The following is a 21,643-nucleotide window of genomic DNA, read 5'->3' as shown; positions in this document are numbered from 1 at the left end:
TCTCTCCCTCTCTCTCTCTCTCTGTGTTGTCCATTTACCCACCAATGAGGATGCTTCTCTAATGCCCTCCAGCTTCCCTTGGATGACTTCTGCAGGTAAAGTTCTTGATGGGCTTCTTTGTGTGTGCGTTTTGGGTTTTTTGAAATATTCGGGTTTTAAGGGGCGGCGCAAGGTTGCCTAAGGTTGCCTTAGGGTTCTGGGCTGATTAGGGTTTTGCTTTTCTGCAGGAGGGGATTGAGTATTTAAGGTTTGAGGCTCTCAGGGTTTTAGAGTTTTGGGGGATTTAGGGTTTTGAGAACTTAAGGTTTATAATAGGTTTTATATGGAAGTTGGTTATGGTATTCATTTTTGGAGATTTTAGGATCTAGTGTGTTCATATATTGTTGGCCTTTTGCTACAGGTGGTGGGCAGAGACCGAAAGATTATGCATGGCCTGGAACCCTAATTCTCCCCCTTGGGGTTGGGATTCAGGAGGTTTTTTCGCAACAACCCATGGACATAGTGAGAGTAATGAGCTTCAGAAATCAGCAGTAAACAAACACACCACCTCCTCCATATCTAGCCTAGATGGCTATGGATTTTCTTCACATAGAAACAAAAATTCAGGTCATTCTGACCCAAACCTGGGCATGATCACTTCTTCAATAGACAAAGATGACCGAGATTCTGACATGAATGGAATTGTTTCTTCCAATGGACATGGCATTGAAAGAATGCCTATTTTAACAACTTGCATTGGAGGTAATGGATACTTTGTTGATTCAAGTAGTGATGGTCGCGGCAGTGCAATCCAAGGTCGTTTTCATGATAATTGGGATGGGATTAGTCACTCTCTAAGCCTGGACAAAACACTTACACATAATGTTAATCAAAGAAATAGCTTAAAAGGTGGTGCTAGTAAGACGATGCATGCGATAGCAGATGCCGAACAAGGTCATCTTTATAGTGATGTGAAAAACCACGTAGAAAGTTGTTTGGATAAAACCATAGCTAATTATGTTGTTAATCAAAGGAATGGCTTAAGTGATAATGATGATGATAGTAAAATGATTTTAGATGCAAAACAATATATTCCTCTTCATAGTGGTGTAAATAGCTCAAACATTCTGAAAATAGGGTCTCAGGAAGATCAGTATAGTAGCACTGCCACCGGCTCTGGTGGCTCGGTGGATTCCTTAACGGGTCTTCATTTAGGAAAAAAGAGCTATTCTCAAGATGTTTGTCCAGATCTGAGTGTCAAGCCAAAGCCTAAAGCTCACCGGAAGTCGAGGATAGGGTTGGCCAGGTTGCAAGTGCCATGTTGTCAAGTGGAGGGATGCAAACTTGATCTAACTTCAGCCAAAGATTATCATCGCAGGCATAAAGTGTGTGAAACGCATTCAAAATCTGTGAAAGTGGTTGTCTCAAGCCTCGAACAACGCTTTTGCCAGCAGTGTAGCAGGTAATTCCTGCTGCTCTTTGTGTGTGTAGTTTTGCTTTTTGCTTCTTATGTGTGCCTTTGTTTTCTTTTTTAAAATAATTGCGATATCTTAAAGCCCAAACTGTCCCACACGATATTATTTTCATGTGGGGTCTAAAATTGTTTGTAAAGTGAATTGTCTTAAAAGGAAAAGTTAATAAATTGCACCCAACACATTCTTGCGCACATGTTTAACGAAACTACGATCGTAGTGGTCTAAATTAAATGGGTTCTAAAGTAGTTTTATGCTGTGTTGTTTATTTTTTTGTGTATGGTGATGCCACTACTTTATACAAGTCCAACAACATGAATATATGTTTACTTTGTGCATTTTCACAAATTCAAGTTCTTAGAAGAAGGTTGTGTAGTATCATACAGTGCATCGCCAGTGTGCAGATGGAGTATTTATAGAAAAACTTGTGTATAGATCTTATTTCACTGTCATGATTTTACTTGGGGATTCTCCCTCTCTTGTTAATACTTTATACAAGGTGTCAGAATTTTTGTTTTCTTATATAATTTTCAGTAATGAAGTTTCAATGCTTTTATTGCAAAGATTCTTTCGGTTTTTGTCTGAAGGTTCCATGTGCTAGCTGAGTTTGATGAGGCTAAGAGGAGCTGTAGACGGCGCCTCGCAGGGCATAACAAACGCCGAAGGAAGCCACAGCCATATCCCTTGGAATTACAAGCCCGAGTACATTCCCGTTTTGAAGGTTTTGATCATTTCAATACTTTCACACCATGGTTTTGTGATCTCTGTGCACATGATACCTGACATGCATTTCAATGTGAGTTTACTAGCATTCACACCATGGTTTTTGGGCCTTTGTGCACACAATGTACATCTCGATGTGAAATTATTATTGAACTTAACATATGCTTTCACTTGCAACCTGTGGGTTGCTGTAAATAATTTAGTAAAGCCAGTTTCTTAGGAGACAAGTGTTGATTAGTTGCCACTATGATGCCATTAATACCATACAATGAATTTTTAGACCAATTGTTTTAGCCTGAAGGTTGTAAATCATAAGCGTCATCCACTAGTAACTACACCATCATATTTATACATATTATGGCGCAATACAATGTCAAATGGACACATGGAGGCCAAGTTCTTTTGACGTATGTGGCAATGTATTGTTTTCAAATAAAAACTAAGATATTCCTCAAGGTTCTGCAAACATATAGGTAGCTGTTTGTTTGGTGCATAGTCATTTGTTTATGGCAAATGTGATTTATTGAGATTTTCCCTTTCGGGTTCTGCAGAGTGTGATTTTCTGCAGCATCCAAGGTTTCCTCGGATGACACTGTGGCAAGACCCGTGGGACTATCGAACGGGGATGATGTTGCCACAATACGAAAATCAGTTAACGTACAATAATTATGCATGGCAAGTGCCAAGTATGGAGAGGCAAGTATACATGGATGGCATCTCTCCATCCCTCCCTCATGATAAGCTTCCACTTCTTCTGTTCCAGAACTCCAAACCAATGATTGAAGCTGATGCTTCTTATCCGAAGGATCATCATCTTCAGCAACAACAAAATCACCTTTTGGCACCTGTCAGTAATGGTTTAACTTTGGCATCATCATTGTCACAACTTGGGACCGGCCTTTTTTCAGGCACTGAAATCATACCTGTTACGACATGTTTACAACAACCAAGAGTCACGGACTCTGGGCGTGCTCTCTCTCTTCTGTCACTCCAGACACACGATTCTCATAATCTGATTGATCATCATCTTCTTCGTCATAATCACCATCAAGTTCTTCATCATGACGAAGGCATGGCTCCACATCAACATTGCAATGATCTCTCAATGGAGAGTATGATGATGAGTTCCTTGGCATCGAGCTCCCATATGCTCTCCTCTGGTGCCACGGAACTTGAAAATGGTCTGTATGGGTGTTCTTATGTGCATGATTTGAATACATGTGATTTTGAAAGCGAGAATCAATCCATGATGGGCACTCAGATGCAAGGCCATGACAATTCTAAGAAGACTCAGGATCTCATGCGAATGTCATCTTTTGCCGTGGATACCACTACAGCCACTGCTGTGGCTGGCCATGGACAATCTGTGGCTGCCACCTTTCAGCTTGAAAGCAGCTCATTGGGAGATCTTCAATGCTCATATGGAATCTCGTATTTGTGAGGTTTCTCAAAGAAGTTTTTACAGCTCAGCACTTTTGGGTGATTTGTATGGAGCCCTCCTACTTACTGTGAGGATTTTTTTCATACCTTCAATGCTAGTTATGGAAATCCTTGTAAATTGAAGTTATTTCAATGGTTTTTGTATGACTAATGGATTTTATGCTTTTTCCAATGAAGCAATGCCTGCCTACGCTTTTTGTGGGGTTTTCATGATTTGGCTTATTTAGACATAGAAATGGATTCTGAACTCATTTGAGAAATGAACTTGATGCATTTGATTGCTGTAAATGGAATGAATTGTTTGTTCTTAGTTATTCTTGGCTCTTAAATTTGATAAAGGTATTTCATTGTGGAATTTTGAAAAAAATCCAGAGCTATATAATCATCTCAAACAGAAGATGACGGTGGTGTCTTTTTAATGTAATGAACAGAACAAGTAAACCTGCTCTTGCTAGATTTGAACCTACAGCCTCATAGGTATAATGCCTACACGTAAGCTTTACCACTATGTTACATCTTAATCGTATTTAACAATTCTACAATTAAGCTCATAGAGCTATTGGAATGAAATTTGTGGTTGAGCAAAATGTGGAATCATTGTAAAGGTTGTGATTTGTGGGCTCAAAATCCTTGGAGTCATTTTCAATCAAAGCGGGCTTGTACCTAAAGTAGAATGGCTTTATAGATCACCAATCTCAACTCAAGGGGTGAAAAATATAATAGTTCATGTTTTAATGTTTTCATCCTTCAATTCCATCACACTCCCCATCATTTTTGATGTGGGATTGGTTGGAATTTGGAAATGGTGTTGATCATCCTCATGTAATCACGTGTGGGTTTGTGATGTAGAACCCATTGCAAGGTGACTTGCATGTCAAGGAACCCTTAGGTAAGATAATTTCATGTTTAAATATTGTTAAATATGCATGACATACTTCCTACATGCATTCATCTCATTATTATGCATCTATATTTGTCTAAGATTAGAATCTTTGTTCAATTTAGAATATGTATAATGCTTTAGGAACCATTACTAACTATACATCCAATCACGGTCTTGGCTTATTGGTAGATAAAATGAGAAACAATTTTTGAAAAATGATGGGTACGAGAAGTTTTAAAAGTGTTTTGAAGGCATCAAGCCTTCTCAACGCATACAAATGAAGATCATTTATAGGTGAAGATATTATAATGTGATTCTTTCCGAGAAAGGTGTCAAAACATAGACCAATGCCTTGATGCCACATCGATGACGTCACATCCTCAAGTATGTCAATTGGCCCCTACCATGGCCATTTCACTCTCTAATTCATTCCCCCCTCATGCCACACCACTCTTAAAGAAAAGAGGGAAAACCAATTCTAAAAAAAAACAAATAGAAAATTTAAGCAATTTCCTATTAAGGTGGTTAAGGGTTAAGGGATACAACTTATTGGATTGTTTGTGCATTAAAAACTCGTAAAAAATTATGAGTTGCTCATGCACCACTTCACTCTCTAATTCATCCCCCCCTCATGCCACACCACTCTTAAAGAAAAGAGGGAAAACCAATTCTAAAAAAAAACAAATAGAAAATTTAAGCAATTTCCTATTAAGGTGGTTAAGGGTTAAGGGATACAACTTATTGGATTGTTTGTGCATGAAAAACTCGTAAAAAATTATGAGTTACTCATGCACCACTTCTTTGTCCATTGAAAATCCCCTCTTTATATGTACTTTGTGAGCATTTACTTGCATGTAAATGTATGTTTTCTGATAGTGAGAGCTTACCACGATGAACCAATGAATTTTCCTTACATGGTTACTTATGGGGTTCAATCACATTGATTATTGAAAGAAAATATTGCACTTGCACATTTTAAGCAAGCAGAAAAATGAAGCCAAACAATTTTCATATATAGTTCAAAGAAGGGTATGAAAATGTACACAATTCTCTTGTAGAAGGGATGTTTTGAGGGTTGATCTACACATGTGACATCTAACCTTTACCCAATGTCATATTTTATAATGGCCAAATGACTAGTTTATAACATGCGATCATGTTTTGTCGATGATATAAGACATTTTTCACAAATTCCCTTGATGGTGTTAGAAGATTCATGAATGTTGAAATGGCAAGAAAAAGCTAGTGTGTAATGTTGTGTCTCCCATCTCGGATGAAAGTGTTGCCACAATATTTTCAAGGTCTTTCAAATCCTTGCATAGTATAAAAGATCATAAGCTAAACAAGTTCTCATCCCAAACATACATGTGGTAGGTGACGAGTGCACCCTACACCATAAAATATAAGCATCATGTATCAAAGTGTAGTATGCATGCCACACATATATCTATGATATGTGATTTATATGCAATTTCCACATGATCTTGTGAGTATCCTCTACACATGAGCACCCTTAAGAGTTTCTTGCCTTTGTTTCGATGTCCTCCATATCTTGTCTTGAAAATAATATTCAAACAAAAATCTCCTTCAAAGACTTATTCTCGAAGACTATCATTGCAACTTTATCTACAATCTCAAACATGCCTGTTGACAAATTGTTCCCACTATACTATCATGGTCGTGCTCTACCAATTGATGTGGGCACATAATCCCCACAATCACATATGTTGGCGGATATATAACACATTCACTAGTAATGTGCCGATATCTTTAGAAGTTAATGTGGTGTGCTCCAACTATTGATACATGCAAATCATCCCAATGGTCACAAGATGGTGGTTGATATGGCAACAATCTATAATGGTCACAAGTCAGATTGATTCCCAGGCACAGAGTCCCTAGAATTCGGGTGCTCCAACTGTTGATACGCCGCGCACATCATCCCAATGGTCACAGATGGTGGTTGACCTAGCAACAATCTATAATGGTCACAATTCATATCGATTCCTAGGCACACAATCCCTAGAATTCGTGTGCTCCAACTGTTGATTACACACACATCATCCCAACAGTCACAGATGGTGGTTGATATGGCAACAATCTATAATGGTCACATGTCGGATTGATTCCCGGGCACACAGTCCCTAGAATTCATGTTAGTCAATTCGACGGAAGGGTTCAATTCTCCCAACAAACGAGACCACGCACATGGACAACACTGGATTTGTGATGGTTACAGTGTGGGCCATATTTGGCAAGGACATGGTGGTCCCAATTTAGCATTGGTTGGGCGAGAGATGGGCGAGCGACTATTTTGATAACCGGCGCAGATGCTACGGTTATTTATGCCGCACCTACTGCCCAATATTTTGCTTGGACACACACACACACACATTTTGAAGAAGAACCAAGAAAGAAGAAGCACACCACACCACCACTATTTTTAACTAACTCTCCAGAAGACAGGTTTCAGTTGCAAAGAAACTCTTCTGAGTCAGACATATATACACAGAGCGAAACTAGCGAGAGAAACAGAGCATCGGCGTGAGAGAGAGAGAGAGAGAGAGAGAAGGGGAGAACCAATGGCTCGTCCTTTGCCTTTGGGTAGTGTTATAGGATTCAATGGGACTGTCCCTGGTGGTCTTGAGCTTCTTCAACACTCTTCTACTCTTCTTTACGCCCTTGGAACTTGTGTTGTTCTCCGTCACAAGGTATGGTTTTGCTTCTGTATATATATGTGTGTGTGTGTGTGTGTGTGTGTGTGTGTGTAACAATAGATGGTGCCAGTTTTAAAATACACTTCCCATGTGCTTCACAACAAAAATGCAATAAGGAACATTGCCACTTGTGAAAATAAAGCTTCGATGGGACTGACATTAAATTCAGCAAGAATGAGATTTTCAATGTGATTTGAAATAATCGCAAAAAAACAAAAGAATGCCACATTAGTGGACAATATTCTCAATGTGGTTCACAAATAGTGGAAAAGAATAGATTATCTTCTATTATCCTTGGGGCTGTTCAGCTTTCTTGTTTATGGATTTCGGAATACCTCACCTTAAGGTTTTTCATCAGTAATATAAAGGGTTAATAAAAAAAAGATATCAAAACACATCAGCAACTGTCTACATTTGTGAAATTTTCAAGGGTTGTATACTGATAGAAGTTGTTTTGTTATCCTAATAGCCGTTCATGTATTGATATAAACCTGTGTGTAAACATAAGTATTAAGTATGTTCGGATCCCAAATGGAGCAATAAAAATTTCTAGATATTATATCAGCAACTGTGCTACAATTTTTTAGTTTACACACCTAAATAATAGCCAATCATATATGGCTATTAATTTGAATGTAAACAGAAGCATTGAGTTTGTATATGGATCCGGAGCTAACTATCATGCACAATGCTGCTTTATGTTCTTTTCTTTCTCAGAGTGATAACAGTTCTCAAGAGTTTTTAGAAGGGCATGGAAACAGAGTATCATGTTTATGCTTGTCCAAAAATGGTCAATATTTGGCAACAGGGCAGGTTGGTTTGTTATCTTTTCAGTTATAACTAAGTTTGTTAATTCTAAGGTGAAACTGATATGCTACGCTTTTGATATGTCCATTAGGTAAACTATATGGGTTTTACAGCAGATATTATAATATGGGATGTTGAATCTCGGAAACTTATACATCGTTTGGCACTCCACAAGGTATTTTTTTTTAACTATTTTGAAAAAGATTGTATAAACCCAACATTTTTCTGGTATAAACATTTCCTCAGTTATCAATTGATTTTTTTTTCACATCATTGTTGTGCATATATATGTGTATATAAATATATAGGTGAAAGTGGAAGCCTTGAGTTTCTCTTGTGATGCAAACTACCTCGCATCTGTAGGTGGACAGGATGATGGAAAGCTTGTTGTTTGGGATGTTCAAACAGGAAAAGCAGTGTGTGGTAGCCCTGTTCCTGTTGATTATGCCCAGACAGTTAAGTTTTTTAACAACACGGAGGACAAACTCGTCACTGCAGGTGGTATGAAAATCACTGTGTGGGATTTCCATGTGGCAATGCGGTTACTTCGACCAACAGAGACAAATCTTGGCCGTATTAGGAGAACAACTTTAAGTATAGTAAGTTTGTTAACTAACCGACTTTGTTTTAGAGTGCCAATGCTTTGTGTTTTTGGCTGTAAGCTGTAAAAGCTATTTTTAAGTGAGGAGCAAATTCTTGATGCACATGATCTGAAACGAAAATTTATAAATATTTTTTAATAATGAGCCATCATCAAATCTGTTGCATGAGAATTAACCCACAACCTTTTGCAAGCTATCTACACAATAATTTGTGGGGACATCCAAATTCTCTTCAATTTGTCATTTGAGTCATTTCGAGAGGGTGTTGCACCAATGAAAAAGTATGTAAGAATATCCAAATTCATGTAAACAGGTTATTGATGCAAAGGATGAGTTCGTATATGCAGGCACTTTATCTGGAGACATAATGGAGGTTTGGAAATTCGCTTGCTTCTAGATTAATCTAATCATTTGATCAATAAATAGGTGAATCATAATAGGGACAAGTTAGCCTGAACTTTAGAATTCAAGCCTCTGTACCATTATGATCAAGAGCTATTCTTTGTTTTCTTCTGGATTTGCAAAATTTGTTGATATTTTAGTTACTCTTATGTATAAGGACTAATTCTATTGAGCATTTTAAAAAAGCCAACGTCTAAAATTGCAATATATATCTTAATGTATATTTATGTTCTTTTTTCATATTACTGTGAGAGGAGACTTCATGCAATTTTAAACATTAATTATCCAGTTTCAGAGCCGATTCTTTTAAATTTCCTCTAAGAAATAATAAACTTTTTCACTATCCAAGAATAATTGAATCTATCCTTTAGAAGACTTGAAAATGTACATACATGTTTTCTCTGGTTTATGTGATGATAATGAATAGCTTCACATGCATGTGTCTGATCAGGTTAGCCTTGGACCCAAGGTATATCGTCGGGGCGGACCAAATACAAAGATTGCAATGGGTATTTTGTATTGTGCGGCCACTCCCAATGGAGACCTATTGGCAGGGGGTGGTGATGGAACGGTTGCACTTGTTAAGGCTGATTCGTTTAACTGTATTTGCTCTACCAAATTGGAAGGGGGTGTGACTTCTATTGTGGCAGTATCCAATAGTGTGAAATCAGAGTCATTCGACTTCTATGCTGGCACATCCACGTGCAATATGTATTTTGTAAGGTAATAACTGATTATCAATACAGCTATAAATAGATAAGCATTTTTCAAAATAAATAAATAAGCAGTAGTGCTCTATTAATGCTTTTGGTTGATGAAACAAGGTTTCCAAGAAATAATGCTACTAGTGGAAGAAGTCTGCCAAGTCATATAGTAGTATGTGTGTATACATGAACAATAGACATGTGAGGGAGTACAATGAAATTTATTGTGTTCTGGGTCTTGAATCCAAACTATACTGTCCTCCTTCAATTGGCAAAGTTGTCATATCCAACCAGATATGATAATAGGAGTGCCAAAGTTATAGAAATAATATACTTCACTTGAATGTAGGGAACATTGTGGATGCTATATATTCAAAAAAGTACCCCCAATAAAATTGTTCCTTTGTGAGGCCTATGATTATGTTTGACTTACAATGTATGTGGAATAGTGGTGTGCATATTCAACTGCGCTTCTCTTAACCTAACAATGTTTGCAATGACCTTATGAAGATCAATGAGGATAATATGCAAACCAAGAAAACAATGAATAATTGACATGGGTTATTTGTGTGGTCTTTGAATTTTCCCCAAATCGGCATAGGAGGATAATTTCACACCCTTATCTCCAACCTAATGACTTAATCATGACCATGGGCAGAAATATGAAAACCAAACTCTTTCTTAAAATATATAGATTTGTTTTATATATTAACAATTCATTACCATCTAAGGTTCAATGTTAATGGCTTGCTTAACATAGTTCAATTATCAACAGGTATGATGCTAAAAGAAACATAATGCAAGTACAGACCATTCACACTTGTCACTATGACAAGATCTATGATATTGCATTTCCTTCTGGATATAGTGAAGTATTTGCCACTTGCTCACATGAAGACATCCGTCTTTGGCATTTAACTCAGGGACGTGAACTGCTATGCATCAAGGTTTCTATATCTAGTCATTAATATGATAAATTCAGCTTTTGGAAGTAATGATAAGTGAATCAATCAAATGAATCTTTAAATTTGAGGACGTAATCTCCCATATTCTCCCAATTGAACATGGCTGCTAATATATGTGTGTGTCAATGACCTAGTGTACAATAACCTAAAACTACAAACAACAGATCAGATCAGATTTAGCATGACAATTATGCTAGATTGTGATACTATTATCTCTCTTGAGAGGGGAACTAAAGGAAATGTAATATGTCTTTGTGGTTTTACAGGTTGCTAATCAGACTTGCCTTTGTATTTGCTTTATGCCGGATGGAAAATCGATCATTAGTGGTTGGAGTGATGGCAAAATAAGAGCTTTTGGTCCACAATCGGGAAAGCTTTTGTATACAATTCTAGATGCACATGTTACAGTAAGGATTTGTGTATTTTGCCCTTTCCAGAATTTAAAAAAAGAGCGGAAAGGAAAGCTTTCATTTGGTACAGTTTAAGGTCTGAAAACTCTATAAGTTAATATTTATTTATTACATTCATGGTCTGCAGGGAGTTACAGCAATTTATGGAACATCAGATAGTACTAGAATTGTTAGTGGTGGAAAAGAGGGACAGGTAATTTTGCTTACATCAGAAGAAGAAAATGAGACTTAAAATAAAAAGAAAAGTCCATTATTTTCTTTTAATATAAATGCTAAGAATTTGTTTGAATGCAGGTTAGAGTGTGGAAAATTGGGCCACAAAGCCACTGTATGCTAGTGAACATGAAAGAGCACAAAGCACAAATAAACTCAATCCAGGTTCAGAAAATTTGTACCTGCAATGGGAGAAGCACAATAATAATGGGAAAATGACCAAAATGTATAATAATAGAATGAAAATTAATGCTCCCTAGATCTCCAGCTTTATTGGCTAATAAGATTTGAATGATTTGAATACGTGTACCATACAGATGCATAATGTAGAACCCAAAACTAAACTTGAGATCAATGTGTATGCTAGGTGCGAAAAAATGATAGTGAATGTATCAGCTCAAGCAATGATGGGTCATGTATTATCTGGGACCTTTCGGTTAGTAATCTGCTTTGAAACTTTTGCTTTTTTCTTTAACATGAGTAACATGATGACAAGGCTGATACGTGTTTCATGTTTATATTAACTGAATATCACAAGAAACGATTCTCTATGGATGTGGTTTGGGATAAAGTATGTTTATAATGATTGAATAGCACAAAGTATCTCTCAGACATGCCCACCAATGTTTTTTGATATTAAAAAAATGTTTTTTCTTGGATAGTAATAGTATTATTAGACTGATATACACTGAGTTTTTCCATTATTCCCCCAAATGTATTTAACATTTATTTCCCTAATCACCCTTGTTCAACCCCAGAAAGAGAGAAAAATGGGGTGTCTAATTAACTTTATACTTTTGGGAGAAAATAGCATGCATATAATTTCTCGTTTGGGGGGTTGGCCAAAGGCATTTGGGGAAATAATGAAAAAATAGGAGATTTGGGCGATCAGAAAAAACAAAGGGGTATTTTCCAAATCATATAAGAGATATGTCCTGCATGTAAAATGAAGTCAAGAAGCTAAATGCATTCCATGCTTAGGGCATACAAATTTGATGCTTTTATGTATATGTACATATGAATCTCTTCATTTGTGTTGATACTCCTTTTTGTTCTCTTGGTTTTGCAGAGATATACTCGAAATAATAGTCTTTTTGCATCAACTTTCTTCAAGTCGGCTTTCTATCATCCTGATGAGAGCCAGTTTTTAACAACGGGTACTGACAGGAAGGTGAGTTTGAGTTTAAATTTTGTTCATTACCAATATTCTCTTTTTGAAGGAAAGATATTCTCAAATATTAAATCTTGTTTTTACTGTATTTCTGTAGATTACGTACTGGGATGCATATGACTGTAATGCAATCAGAGTTATAGATGGTTCTCTCTCAGCTGAAGTGACCTCAATTGACATCAGTCCTGATGGAATGGCATTTGTAAGTGGTGGAGCAGACAGGGAAGTCAAGCTATGGAATTATGATGAGGGGCATTGCTATTTTGTCGGTCGTGGACATAGTGAGCCAGTAGTCAAGGTAAATCTTCTCAGTAGTTCGATGAGCGGTTATTGCTCCATCATAGTAGTGAATGAATTCAAATATCATTATCCATTCCAAACTCTTCATCTTACACATGCCAAACTTACTTGATTGATGTATGTATGTAAGTATGCATGTATGCATATATGGGTTTAGGGTTTAGCATATGTACATACAAGCATCACATTCATACATACTGCAGATTCACACATACATCCAATGCATGCATAACTGTTTTGTGGTTGAATTTTTACATAGGTAAAGATCAGTCCTGATCAACATCGTGTGGTATCGGTTGGAGAGGAAGGAGCCATATTCATATGGGACTACAAGAGCCCTGTTTCAGCTTCAACAAGTCCGATTGCAAATACAAGTCCAGCAAGCAGCAGCCCTGTTCCAGCAAGTAGTCCAGTTCCTGGTCTTGGTAGTAGCCCATCGAGTCCAGTACCATATCCACACCCGTCAAGCCCAATTGATGCTCTCCCAAGCCCTCCATCCATCGGTAGCCCTGTTTCATCATGCTAACTAATTGATGTCTTCCATCACTACATTTTTTTTTTCTTTGATGCAATGAGATGTCTATATCCTTCAGCCCTTTTTTTCTTTTTGTTTCCTTCTATTAATGAAAGTGAATCATGGATAACTAACCGACTTACACAAACATGGGTAACTAACTTTTCTCGTCATGCTGAAGAAAATCTACACTTCCATGGGTTCCCCATTGTTTTGATGCAGTTTAATGAGATGAATTTTTGGTAATCTCTATTTGTTTATCTGGATTTATGTGGTCATCCAGAAAACCCTCTTCATGAGTTTTGCCCATAGTCGCTCATTATGCTAACAAACCCCCTTTTCCTTGTATCACTTTTAAGAGACATTCAACTTTGCTTTTGTATAACCTTACGAAATTCGATGGATTTGAAATTGTATGATCCTAATGAGCATCTAGTATTTAGTGTATAACTTATTCTTATCAATCTGTATATGCTTGTGAAGCTTTACTAGCATGTCTTGGACTGGGACTACCAAAAGTACATAGCAACATATTCTCAAAAGAAAAAACCGAGTGCAATTGTGTGAACACAATGTGTGGATATTGAGGAGTTATTTTCTATGGACTGCTTTGTGGATTATTATGTTGCTATCCTTGGCAAATGACCCAAATTTGGATGTTAATTCTTGTACACAATTATTGTTATGCAACTAATTCATCATGCCTTGAGAACTCTCTCAAATGATGTACCTTTACTATTATTAACACACTTCTAATAACTTATTGGGAGAAAGGTTTTGTGAATAACAAATAAGGTTAGCAAGTGTTGTGATAGAAAACAGGTCTTCATTACATGTAAAGCACCGTGTACGAGCATTGTTTTTACATGCACCCATAGAATGGACTTCAAGCACCTCTAACAAATGTATTCAAAGAAAATGAATTCTTATAGATTTGAAATGCTTTTGTTAATAATGTCCAAAATATGCAAACCCTAAATAAAAGCAAAAATTCAACCTGTGTTCCATGATTAGATAAAACGACTTGTGGGAAGTTTGTGAAACATATCACCAATTGGATACTAGACTACAATGCTCAAAAATGAAAGACACAACCTTGGAGCATGAACCTTATGTTTGACCAATATTGTGAGGCCATGCTTGTAAATTATAAATGATTCACTCCTCAACGATTACAAGATTTATATAATGATAAAATGTGCAATGTTAGTGGGTGTGTATCAACAAGATGTGAGTGAGTGAATGAGTGTATGTATGTATGTATGCCCACCAAATAAGGGGTAGTTCCTACACGAAGAAAATATTTTCCTCATTCGTAGGGGTTACATGGCCGTGACCTTAGTCTAGAAGTTGAGATAAAGAATGAGGATTATTCAACATCAGTGAGAGAAGTGCGAAAATGCACCGCCTCGAAGAAGATTTGTTTGTGTTTTTTAACCCCCTCATTCTATGTATTATTTGATGGCCAAATGATGGAACAGAAGAAACCACCAATAATATGACTTTAATCATGAGATATATTCAAATTTCATGCTTCTAAGTTCTCATATGTACATACATGCTCTGTTCCCATACATAATATATATTGTATTGTACATACATACTCTGTTTTCCTGATCCATTCACTTTGTTTCATACATACTCTGTTCTGCCCTCTGGACTTTGTACTATACCCTTTGTTGCCATGCTGAACCTGTGGAGAGCATTACCAGTGGCCAAAATAGACATCGTCAGACTGAGTGTGAGTCTTATGTTTCTGCATCTTTTGTCTCAATCTCACTTAATGGGTTTGATTCAAAGACCCCCCCTCCCCCCCCTTTGTTTTGTTTTCTTTGTAGATTAATGGAAACTCCCCCGCAAGTTATAAGCTTCCAGGGCTGCAGAGATGTCATCATCATCATCGTCATCATAGAGTGTCTATATTCCCACTAAAACCAAGTAAGCCCTTAAAGGTCTGTCGTGTTGATTTCTCTAGTTCTTGGTTGATGTCTGGACTCTGTTCTTATATCCACTTGAAAACTCTGGTTGTTTTTAACACACTTACAATAAAGCCCCGTTCTCTATATGTGTACATGTGTACATATGCGTATCTATATGTATTCTATGTATATGTGTAGATATGTACGTATATCCACTTGAAAACTCTGGTTGTTTTTAACACGCTTACAATAAAGCCCTGTTTTACGAAATTAAAATATTTATCGTATGTGGCTTGACATTTCTATGTAAATGTATGCCTACTACATGGTCTCCAGAATGTGTAGATCTCTATTTGCATATGGATGAGCATATCTATATGCAAACGTCCATGTGTTTATATCTTTGTGTTTTTATATATGCATACATGCAGAAGTAGATAGGTGTGTCTCAGTACATAGATTTCAGCATGTTTGGCTATGTCTTTGCACATTTGTTGACATATATTTGGGTCTGGACTGAGCTGAAAGGTTTCATATGAAGCTTTGCATTCAGTGATAAAGTTTCACATCTATTAAGGAACCTTAATTTGCCCAATTACTTGAAAGAATCTATCTCACTCTGTATATAATATAATATGTGTAACTTTAGGCACTATGTTGAGTTTCATCTTTGGAATTTATGAAAAATCCTAGGATTCATTTGAAATCCAAAATACCAATCGAAGTTTCAAATATTGTGCTGGAATTTACCCTTACTTTTGATGAAGTAAAGGAATGATTTTTTCTGTGAACCTTTGCATATATTCCTCGATATATTTGGATTCTATCATAGGTTCATTCTAGATAATGTGAAAATAGTAATTTCATGATTAACCAAATTATACAGAAGCATTGTATTATTCACATTGTCTTACTTGACCATAACCTCACACTACAGTTGGGCTCTCCTAGAAAGACATTCATCATCCCATGAGTCAGATTTATCTAGGGATTCAAGAGAAAGTTTGAAACATATACATTATTCAACATAAGTAGTTTTTGTGCACTTAGCTACATTCATGAGTATTGGAGTTATGTGCAACACGAAGGATGGTTCACGAAAGAACCCAATGAATCCCATCAAGAGATTTGCAGGGAAAGAGGTATCTCAATCTTTAAGTGTCAATCAGCTGTATGAATGTGTGAAAATAGACACTGAATGGATAAAGTAGAAACATGGTGATATGAATGGCCAAGTGATGTTGGTGTAGAAATTTCTGTGGGGTCTTGGAGGAACTTGTAATGTTCATCCAAAGTGCTCATAAAATTAAGCTGAATAGCAAATTATAAAGAACTTTTCTTATGAAATAAACCATATGGAAACCAACTATTGCACATACGAAAGGTTTAAAACTTGATCATCAAGGTATTTTGGTTGAAAAATACATCATCATATGAAATGGTCATTGTAACTCATATGTAAAGCTTCATACAAATGGCATGTCCATTAGAGCTAAAGGAAACTCGTGCATAATAACAAATAACAAAAAACCTTCTTATGAAATAAACCATATGGAAACAAAATATTGCAGATTCTGAAACTTCAAAATTTGATCATCAAGGTATTTTCATTGAAAATTACATTGTCATATAAAATGATTGTGAAACATTTATAAAGCTTTATATAAATGGCACGTCCATCTGAGCTGAAGAAATCTTGAAACATGAAGACAAACATTGGCTGAAAAGAAGGCTCATTCACTAGAAAGTGTTCACTATAATGTAAATGAAATCAGGTGATAAGCAATAATATTTGCCCATTAAGCATAGAGAGAATTAAAACCCTCTTAACAAAAGCTCATATCAAGTTCAATCAACATAAAAACAAAACATAAAGAAATCGCATAAGGGGAATTAGAAAAGATAAAGGAATTGTACCAAGGGTCAACTGCTTGTGTGAAATGATCATGTTGGAGTTGCATCTTCATGGAAGAACTGCTGATCTTATGTTAAACTTCTGATTCTAATTGAGTAGGCATTGGGCAACAATGGTTTCATCATGTCTCCTTTGGCCACTTTTGCATTCTTTGTTATCACTGAATGGAAGATTGGATTAGGCACGGATTTGTGAAAATAGTTCCAGACGAGGAGTGATAAAGAAGAATGTTCATAAGGCTCAAGAACCTTGATGGAAGTGTGACTTCACATAGGTGGATAACCCAAGTGGAAATGTATCTCAGAATTTACGCATACAATTCATGGAAAAGGAAGTTGAGAGTACACATAAATGATAATGTGATGCCAAGATGTGAGACCAACACTGTGAAAGAAACAACGCAGAGAGTAGTCATGAACCCTGTAGAAACTGAAAGGGGTTTGAATATTCTAAAGTAAAAATCTTAAGGTAGAAAGCACGTCATTGCCATCATAGATTCAATCATGGTGTTGTAACTGGTAAGTGGAGAAATTCCGTAAAAATAAATGTTTCTGAATGGGAACTTAGACACAATGAGAAGCAATATGATGCATGTGTCAAACATATACAAAAATACAAGACTTATATATAACCTAGATATAGAATTAGGGCCATGCCTTCCTTTGAAGCTCTACATCGTGAATGAAAGAGTTTCAGATGTTAATGACATCTGGGAGAGAAAGAGATCAGTGTCTGTCCCCCAGCAGAGATAGAGGTATACATAAATTTTGTTGTCCTTGGAGATCAAGTATGATCCACGAGATAAAAAGAGCATACAAGAAGTCCTCTGGAGACGAGAAAAATGACTATAGAACAGAACGGATGTACACAGTGTTCTCCTACTATCATAATATAAGTAGGGGCACAAGAAAAAGTAAAACCTACAACTAGCATTCTCCTACTATCATGAAAACTGAAATGTTATACTACATTTTCAAAATATAATGTGACCTATAAGACTAGAAGTTACATAATGTGAACCTTGTGTAAGTCTTGAAAAATATATCAAATTTGTATTGTACCTAAACTAGGTAGCTGTCCTAAGTAACTACAAGATACAATGATGTAGGTACCATGGGAACAAGTAATATGGAGGCGAATATGCATACAATAAATGCATATCTAGGAGTGGATAGGCCATGAACACTCTCATAGGATGGGCATCAATGTACCCTGTGATTAACTGCCTATCAGATAGTGCTTGACCTTAGGTAGTGATACCGTGTATCCTCCAATGCAGGTTATGTATTCTATATGAAAAACCATGTATTCATGGGTGTCAGGAGTGAGCCAAATGAACTGCCCAAGCCAAGCGATACCCCGCTATGAGGTCCTGGTTGTGTTTACTCCTCTTAGATGTTTGGGCATGCCCTTCCGAAGAAGTCTAATATCTGCATTTGTACATGCGTTTTCTGGCTGTGTACTCCTTATAGAGACTCTTTATCTTTAAATTTTGGGATCTCTAGTAAAAATATACCCAAGCATAAGTAACCATAAAAGTTCATGACGTGAGAGAATGGTCCAAATCCCTCTCTAAAGAGATTGCGGAAACTTTCTTGGATCTCATTGTAAACTGTACAGCAGCATACTTAATTGTGCTCATTGCATTGTATGGCATAACAGCCATACCCTCTGTTCGGGAGGTACAGGCACTACCAATCTCTCCACCTGATATGATGAGGTGTTCATATGTTTAATGGTGCATCTCAATCTATAAGACAGATGCATATCTGTATATAGGTCCAGGACACACTATAACCATCCTTGGTGATGTGAAAAAGATAGCCTCAACAAAAGCCATCTTTGTGACTAACTCCTGCTTAGATTCTATTCATGTTTTCCTAGTCTTTAGCTGAGTGATGTCTTGCCCGATGACTGTACTAATCTTTGAGTGCATCAGTGTCGTTTGAGATGGTGAATCCAAGGAGTACCAGAAGGGAGGCGATCTATCAATGCTGAAACTATTATTGTGTTTTGAACACACTGATTGTGAAGTACCTGCTGTACGTAGCATGATTGATGAAGGCATGGGCATGGGCACTTAACTTGTAGCAACCATATGGTGTCAATGTTGCTGAATTCCACCGCCTAAAACCGGCTTGCACTTGTGCAAAATGACAATTTCATCAACTATGACTTTAAAATTCCACTCATCCATACAATGTGCTATAAACCATGAATCTTTTAATCTTAATTGCTCTATAATTATTGTTAACAAATCAGTGTATGAAAAATGTGTGAAACAGTTATGCTATTGTGAGAATCCCACACATAAAGGCAGCCCTATTAAAAACATGTGTGTTTGATATAATGTTATTGTTATGCATTGCAGATCAATCGAAATCAAGGTATCTGTCAGGCACTAACATCTGAAGATGCACCATTTATCATCGCGATCGGTGCGTGCATTTTAAGTTCTTTGGTATACACAAAGAAAGAAGAAGGAACCAATCACAACCCCAAAGGTTCTCCCCTTGGTTCCGATGATGTGCGCAATGGGGCCATGACAATCATTAGTTTCATTCCTATTTTCAATTGGTTGGTATGTCTTCTTATTTTTCTAATTTATATTATTATTGCCATATAGAGAAGAAGCTATGTAAATTAGAGCACAGTTTTCTTTTTGCTTTTTTCATCCCATAATATATTGTTTTAACAGAAAATATCAAAAAGTATCCCTCATAGGGTAATATAAGCAATAATACTCCTGCCTCCCCCTGCCCCTTGTATTTTTTATAATATCAAAAACCTCGGTCAAAAAGTGGTACTTGTGTTCAGAAAAATGCAAATAATGACAATGTGATATACAGCCTATATGTGGTTAGCAGTCTTGCCTAGAATGACATAAAATGCCCTTTTTCATGCAGTGTTGGATCTTTGCATGGCTAGATACTTCTGAACAACGATATCTCTTATATGCATCAGTATATCTAGCTCCATATGTTAGGTATGAATACTCTTGATGCGATATAATATTTGAAGGTTTCACCTGTTGACGCTTAAAATATTCTCATTATTTTCATAATTGGATTTATAGATTGAAACTTACCCCTTTTGTTGCAGGAGTGGGTTTTCATTTTCAGCGGATGAAAATTGGTTGTTAATTTTAAGCTATGCAGCTTGCATTGCACACATCCAGGTAAAAATGTCTCCGACTTATTTACGATTTTGAAAGACAGAAAACGATTTGTGAATTTTAATCGTATTGTGACATCACTTAATCAGATTTTACCATCCAAAGCGTTGTTTTTTGTTTAATTAATTAGAAATCTTGAAGGCTCAAAACACCAAGACCCGTCACATATTGTGGATGAATTTCAGCAGTACTTTCATGTGTTTGTTAAATCTATTTTTTAGGCTTTGGTATCCTTCACATTTGAATATGTCCACAGCACATTGTAGTGTTTTTAACATGCAAGAATGTATTTGTATGTGTGTATTTATCATGGAGAACAAGTGAGTTTCCTCTCAATTGTTGCAAATAACATTTCAGATAGAAATGGGAATCCAGATGGGCACCATAGAACTTAATCTAGATGGATTAAAACGACTTGGAAACAAAGAAACCCCAGAGATACCGGGAACGAGCTTTCCAGTTATAGTCTGAACTTTTCTCCGAGTCTTTCTTTATCCATTTTCTATAAAATGTAATTTTTCTCCTAACTATGATTGTCTTGTTCTTTAGCCAAAGGAGGGGTTCCAAAATCCTCTTGTCGAACAAGATCTCTCTGAAATAGAGTTATTAGAGTTTGACAAGAAGCTCTCCAAAACGAAAAATGATGCAACGATTTCATCTACAGATTCTTCGCAGGACGAAAAAGATAGCAAAGAGATGGATACTGAAGATTCAGATAAATGATTGAAAGGGTTTCATCCATACATATTTTGTATATCCTGATATAAAAAAGCAGAGGGTTTCAAATATCAACTCATCACATGTCAAAATAGTAATTTACACATAAATTCATTCCTTGTTATATATGTAACATTGTGCATATGATGATACTGTGACTTTTCTTTTGTACCTGATGTTAGTATCGATGCTTCTAGTATTTTCCTAATGGCACCCTTTGAAAATATGTGTTCTTCCAATGGTATATGTTCACAATGTCTAAACATGGCCGTCTTTTGTAACGGAAAAGTTTGGAACACTATTTATTCTTTGAGTTGAAAGGGTTTTTGAAACCCATTGCTTGAGCAACTTCAACATGTCCTCAGGGGTGGGCTTCATCGCAGAAAACAAAACATTGGATTTGTGAACACATAATTAGAACCATTTTTCAATTTTACGAAAGAGCTTTGTCTACCATAATCGATATCTATTTGCTGACTTTGTTATTCATAAATTATATATTTTTAATATAGGTCACACCTAATTTTTGTGTTTAGATACACTTTATGTTTTTAGTTTGCATTTCTATTAGTGCAAAAATGTCTATATTTTAGTCCACGCCAAACGTGGTGTGGT

At 36.5% G+C, this 21,643-nt stretch overlaps 3 protein-coding genes across 4 annotated transcripts; all 3 read left to right on the top strand.

The window, feature by feature from the left end:
* LOC147864695 (uncharacterized) lies at positions 1–3,800 on the top strand. 2 transcript variants are annotated; one of them, XM_087318822.1, is made up of 5 exons: positions 1–95; positions 401–1,441; positions 2,039–2,172; positions 2,726–3,355; positions 3,436–3,587. In XM_087318822.1, the coding sequence occupies exons 2-5, from the start codon at positions 429–431 to the stop codon at positions 3,447–3,449; spliced, it is 1,791 nt and encodes a 596-aa protein (XP_087174948.1). In that variant the 5' UTR covers positions 1–95; positions 401–428; the 3' UTR covers positions 3,450–3,587. The 2 variants fall into 2 exon arrangements, with proteins under 2 accessions (XP_087174948.1, XP_087174947.1); XM_087318821.1 differs by having other exon boundaries at positions 2,726–3,800.
* Positions 3,801–6,958: 3,158 nt separating this feature from the next.
* LOC147864694 (cilia- and flagella-associated protein 52-like) lies at positions 6,959–13,548 on the top strand. The gene is made up of 14 exons (XM_087317649.1): positions 6,959–7,208; positions 7,932–8,027; positions 8,113–8,196; positions 8,330–8,620; positions 8,937–8,996; positions 9,477–9,748; positions 10,505–10,676; positions 10,961–11,101; positions 11,232–11,297; positions 11,399–11,482; positions 11,685–11,753; positions 12,387–12,488; positions 12,586–12,786; positions 13,048–13,548. Exons 1-14 carry the CDS (start codon positions 7,080–7,082, stop codon positions 13,312–13,314), a joined length of 2,034 nt encoding a protein of 677 aa, XP_087173775.1. The 5' UTR covers positions 6,959–7,079; the 3' UTR covers positions 13,315–13,548.
* Positions 13,549–14,863: 1,315 nt separating this feature from the next.
* Positions 14,864–21,272, top strand: LOC147864693 (zinc finger matrin-type protein). Its single transcript, XM_087317831.1, has 7 exons — positions 14,864–15,043; positions 15,141–15,254; positions 19,508–19,717; positions 20,043–20,122; positions 20,239–20,314; positions 20,669–20,770; positions 20,861–21,272. The coding sequence occupies exons 1-7, from the start codon at positions 14,987–14,989 to the stop codon at positions 21,032–21,034; spliced, it is 813 nt and encodes a 270-aa protein (XP_087173957.1). The 5' UTR covers positions 14,864–14,986; the 3' UTR covers positions 21,035–21,272.
* Positions 21,273–21,643: the final 371 nt, after the last annotated feature.

This window comes from Azolla caroliniana, unplaced genomic scaffold (assembly GCF_043228905.1).
Source record: "Azolla caroliniana isolate FFs.n. ecotype wild unplaced genomic scaffold, voAzoCaro1.0.p SCAF_4, whole genome shotgun sequence".
Taxonomy (NCBI): domain Eukaryota; kingdom Viridiplantae; phylum Streptophyta; class Polypodiopsida; order Salviniales; family Salviniaceae; genus Azolla; species Azolla caroliniana.
Note: the sequence above shows the minus strand (reverse complement) of the source record. Positions and strands in the feature narration are given on the sequence as shown.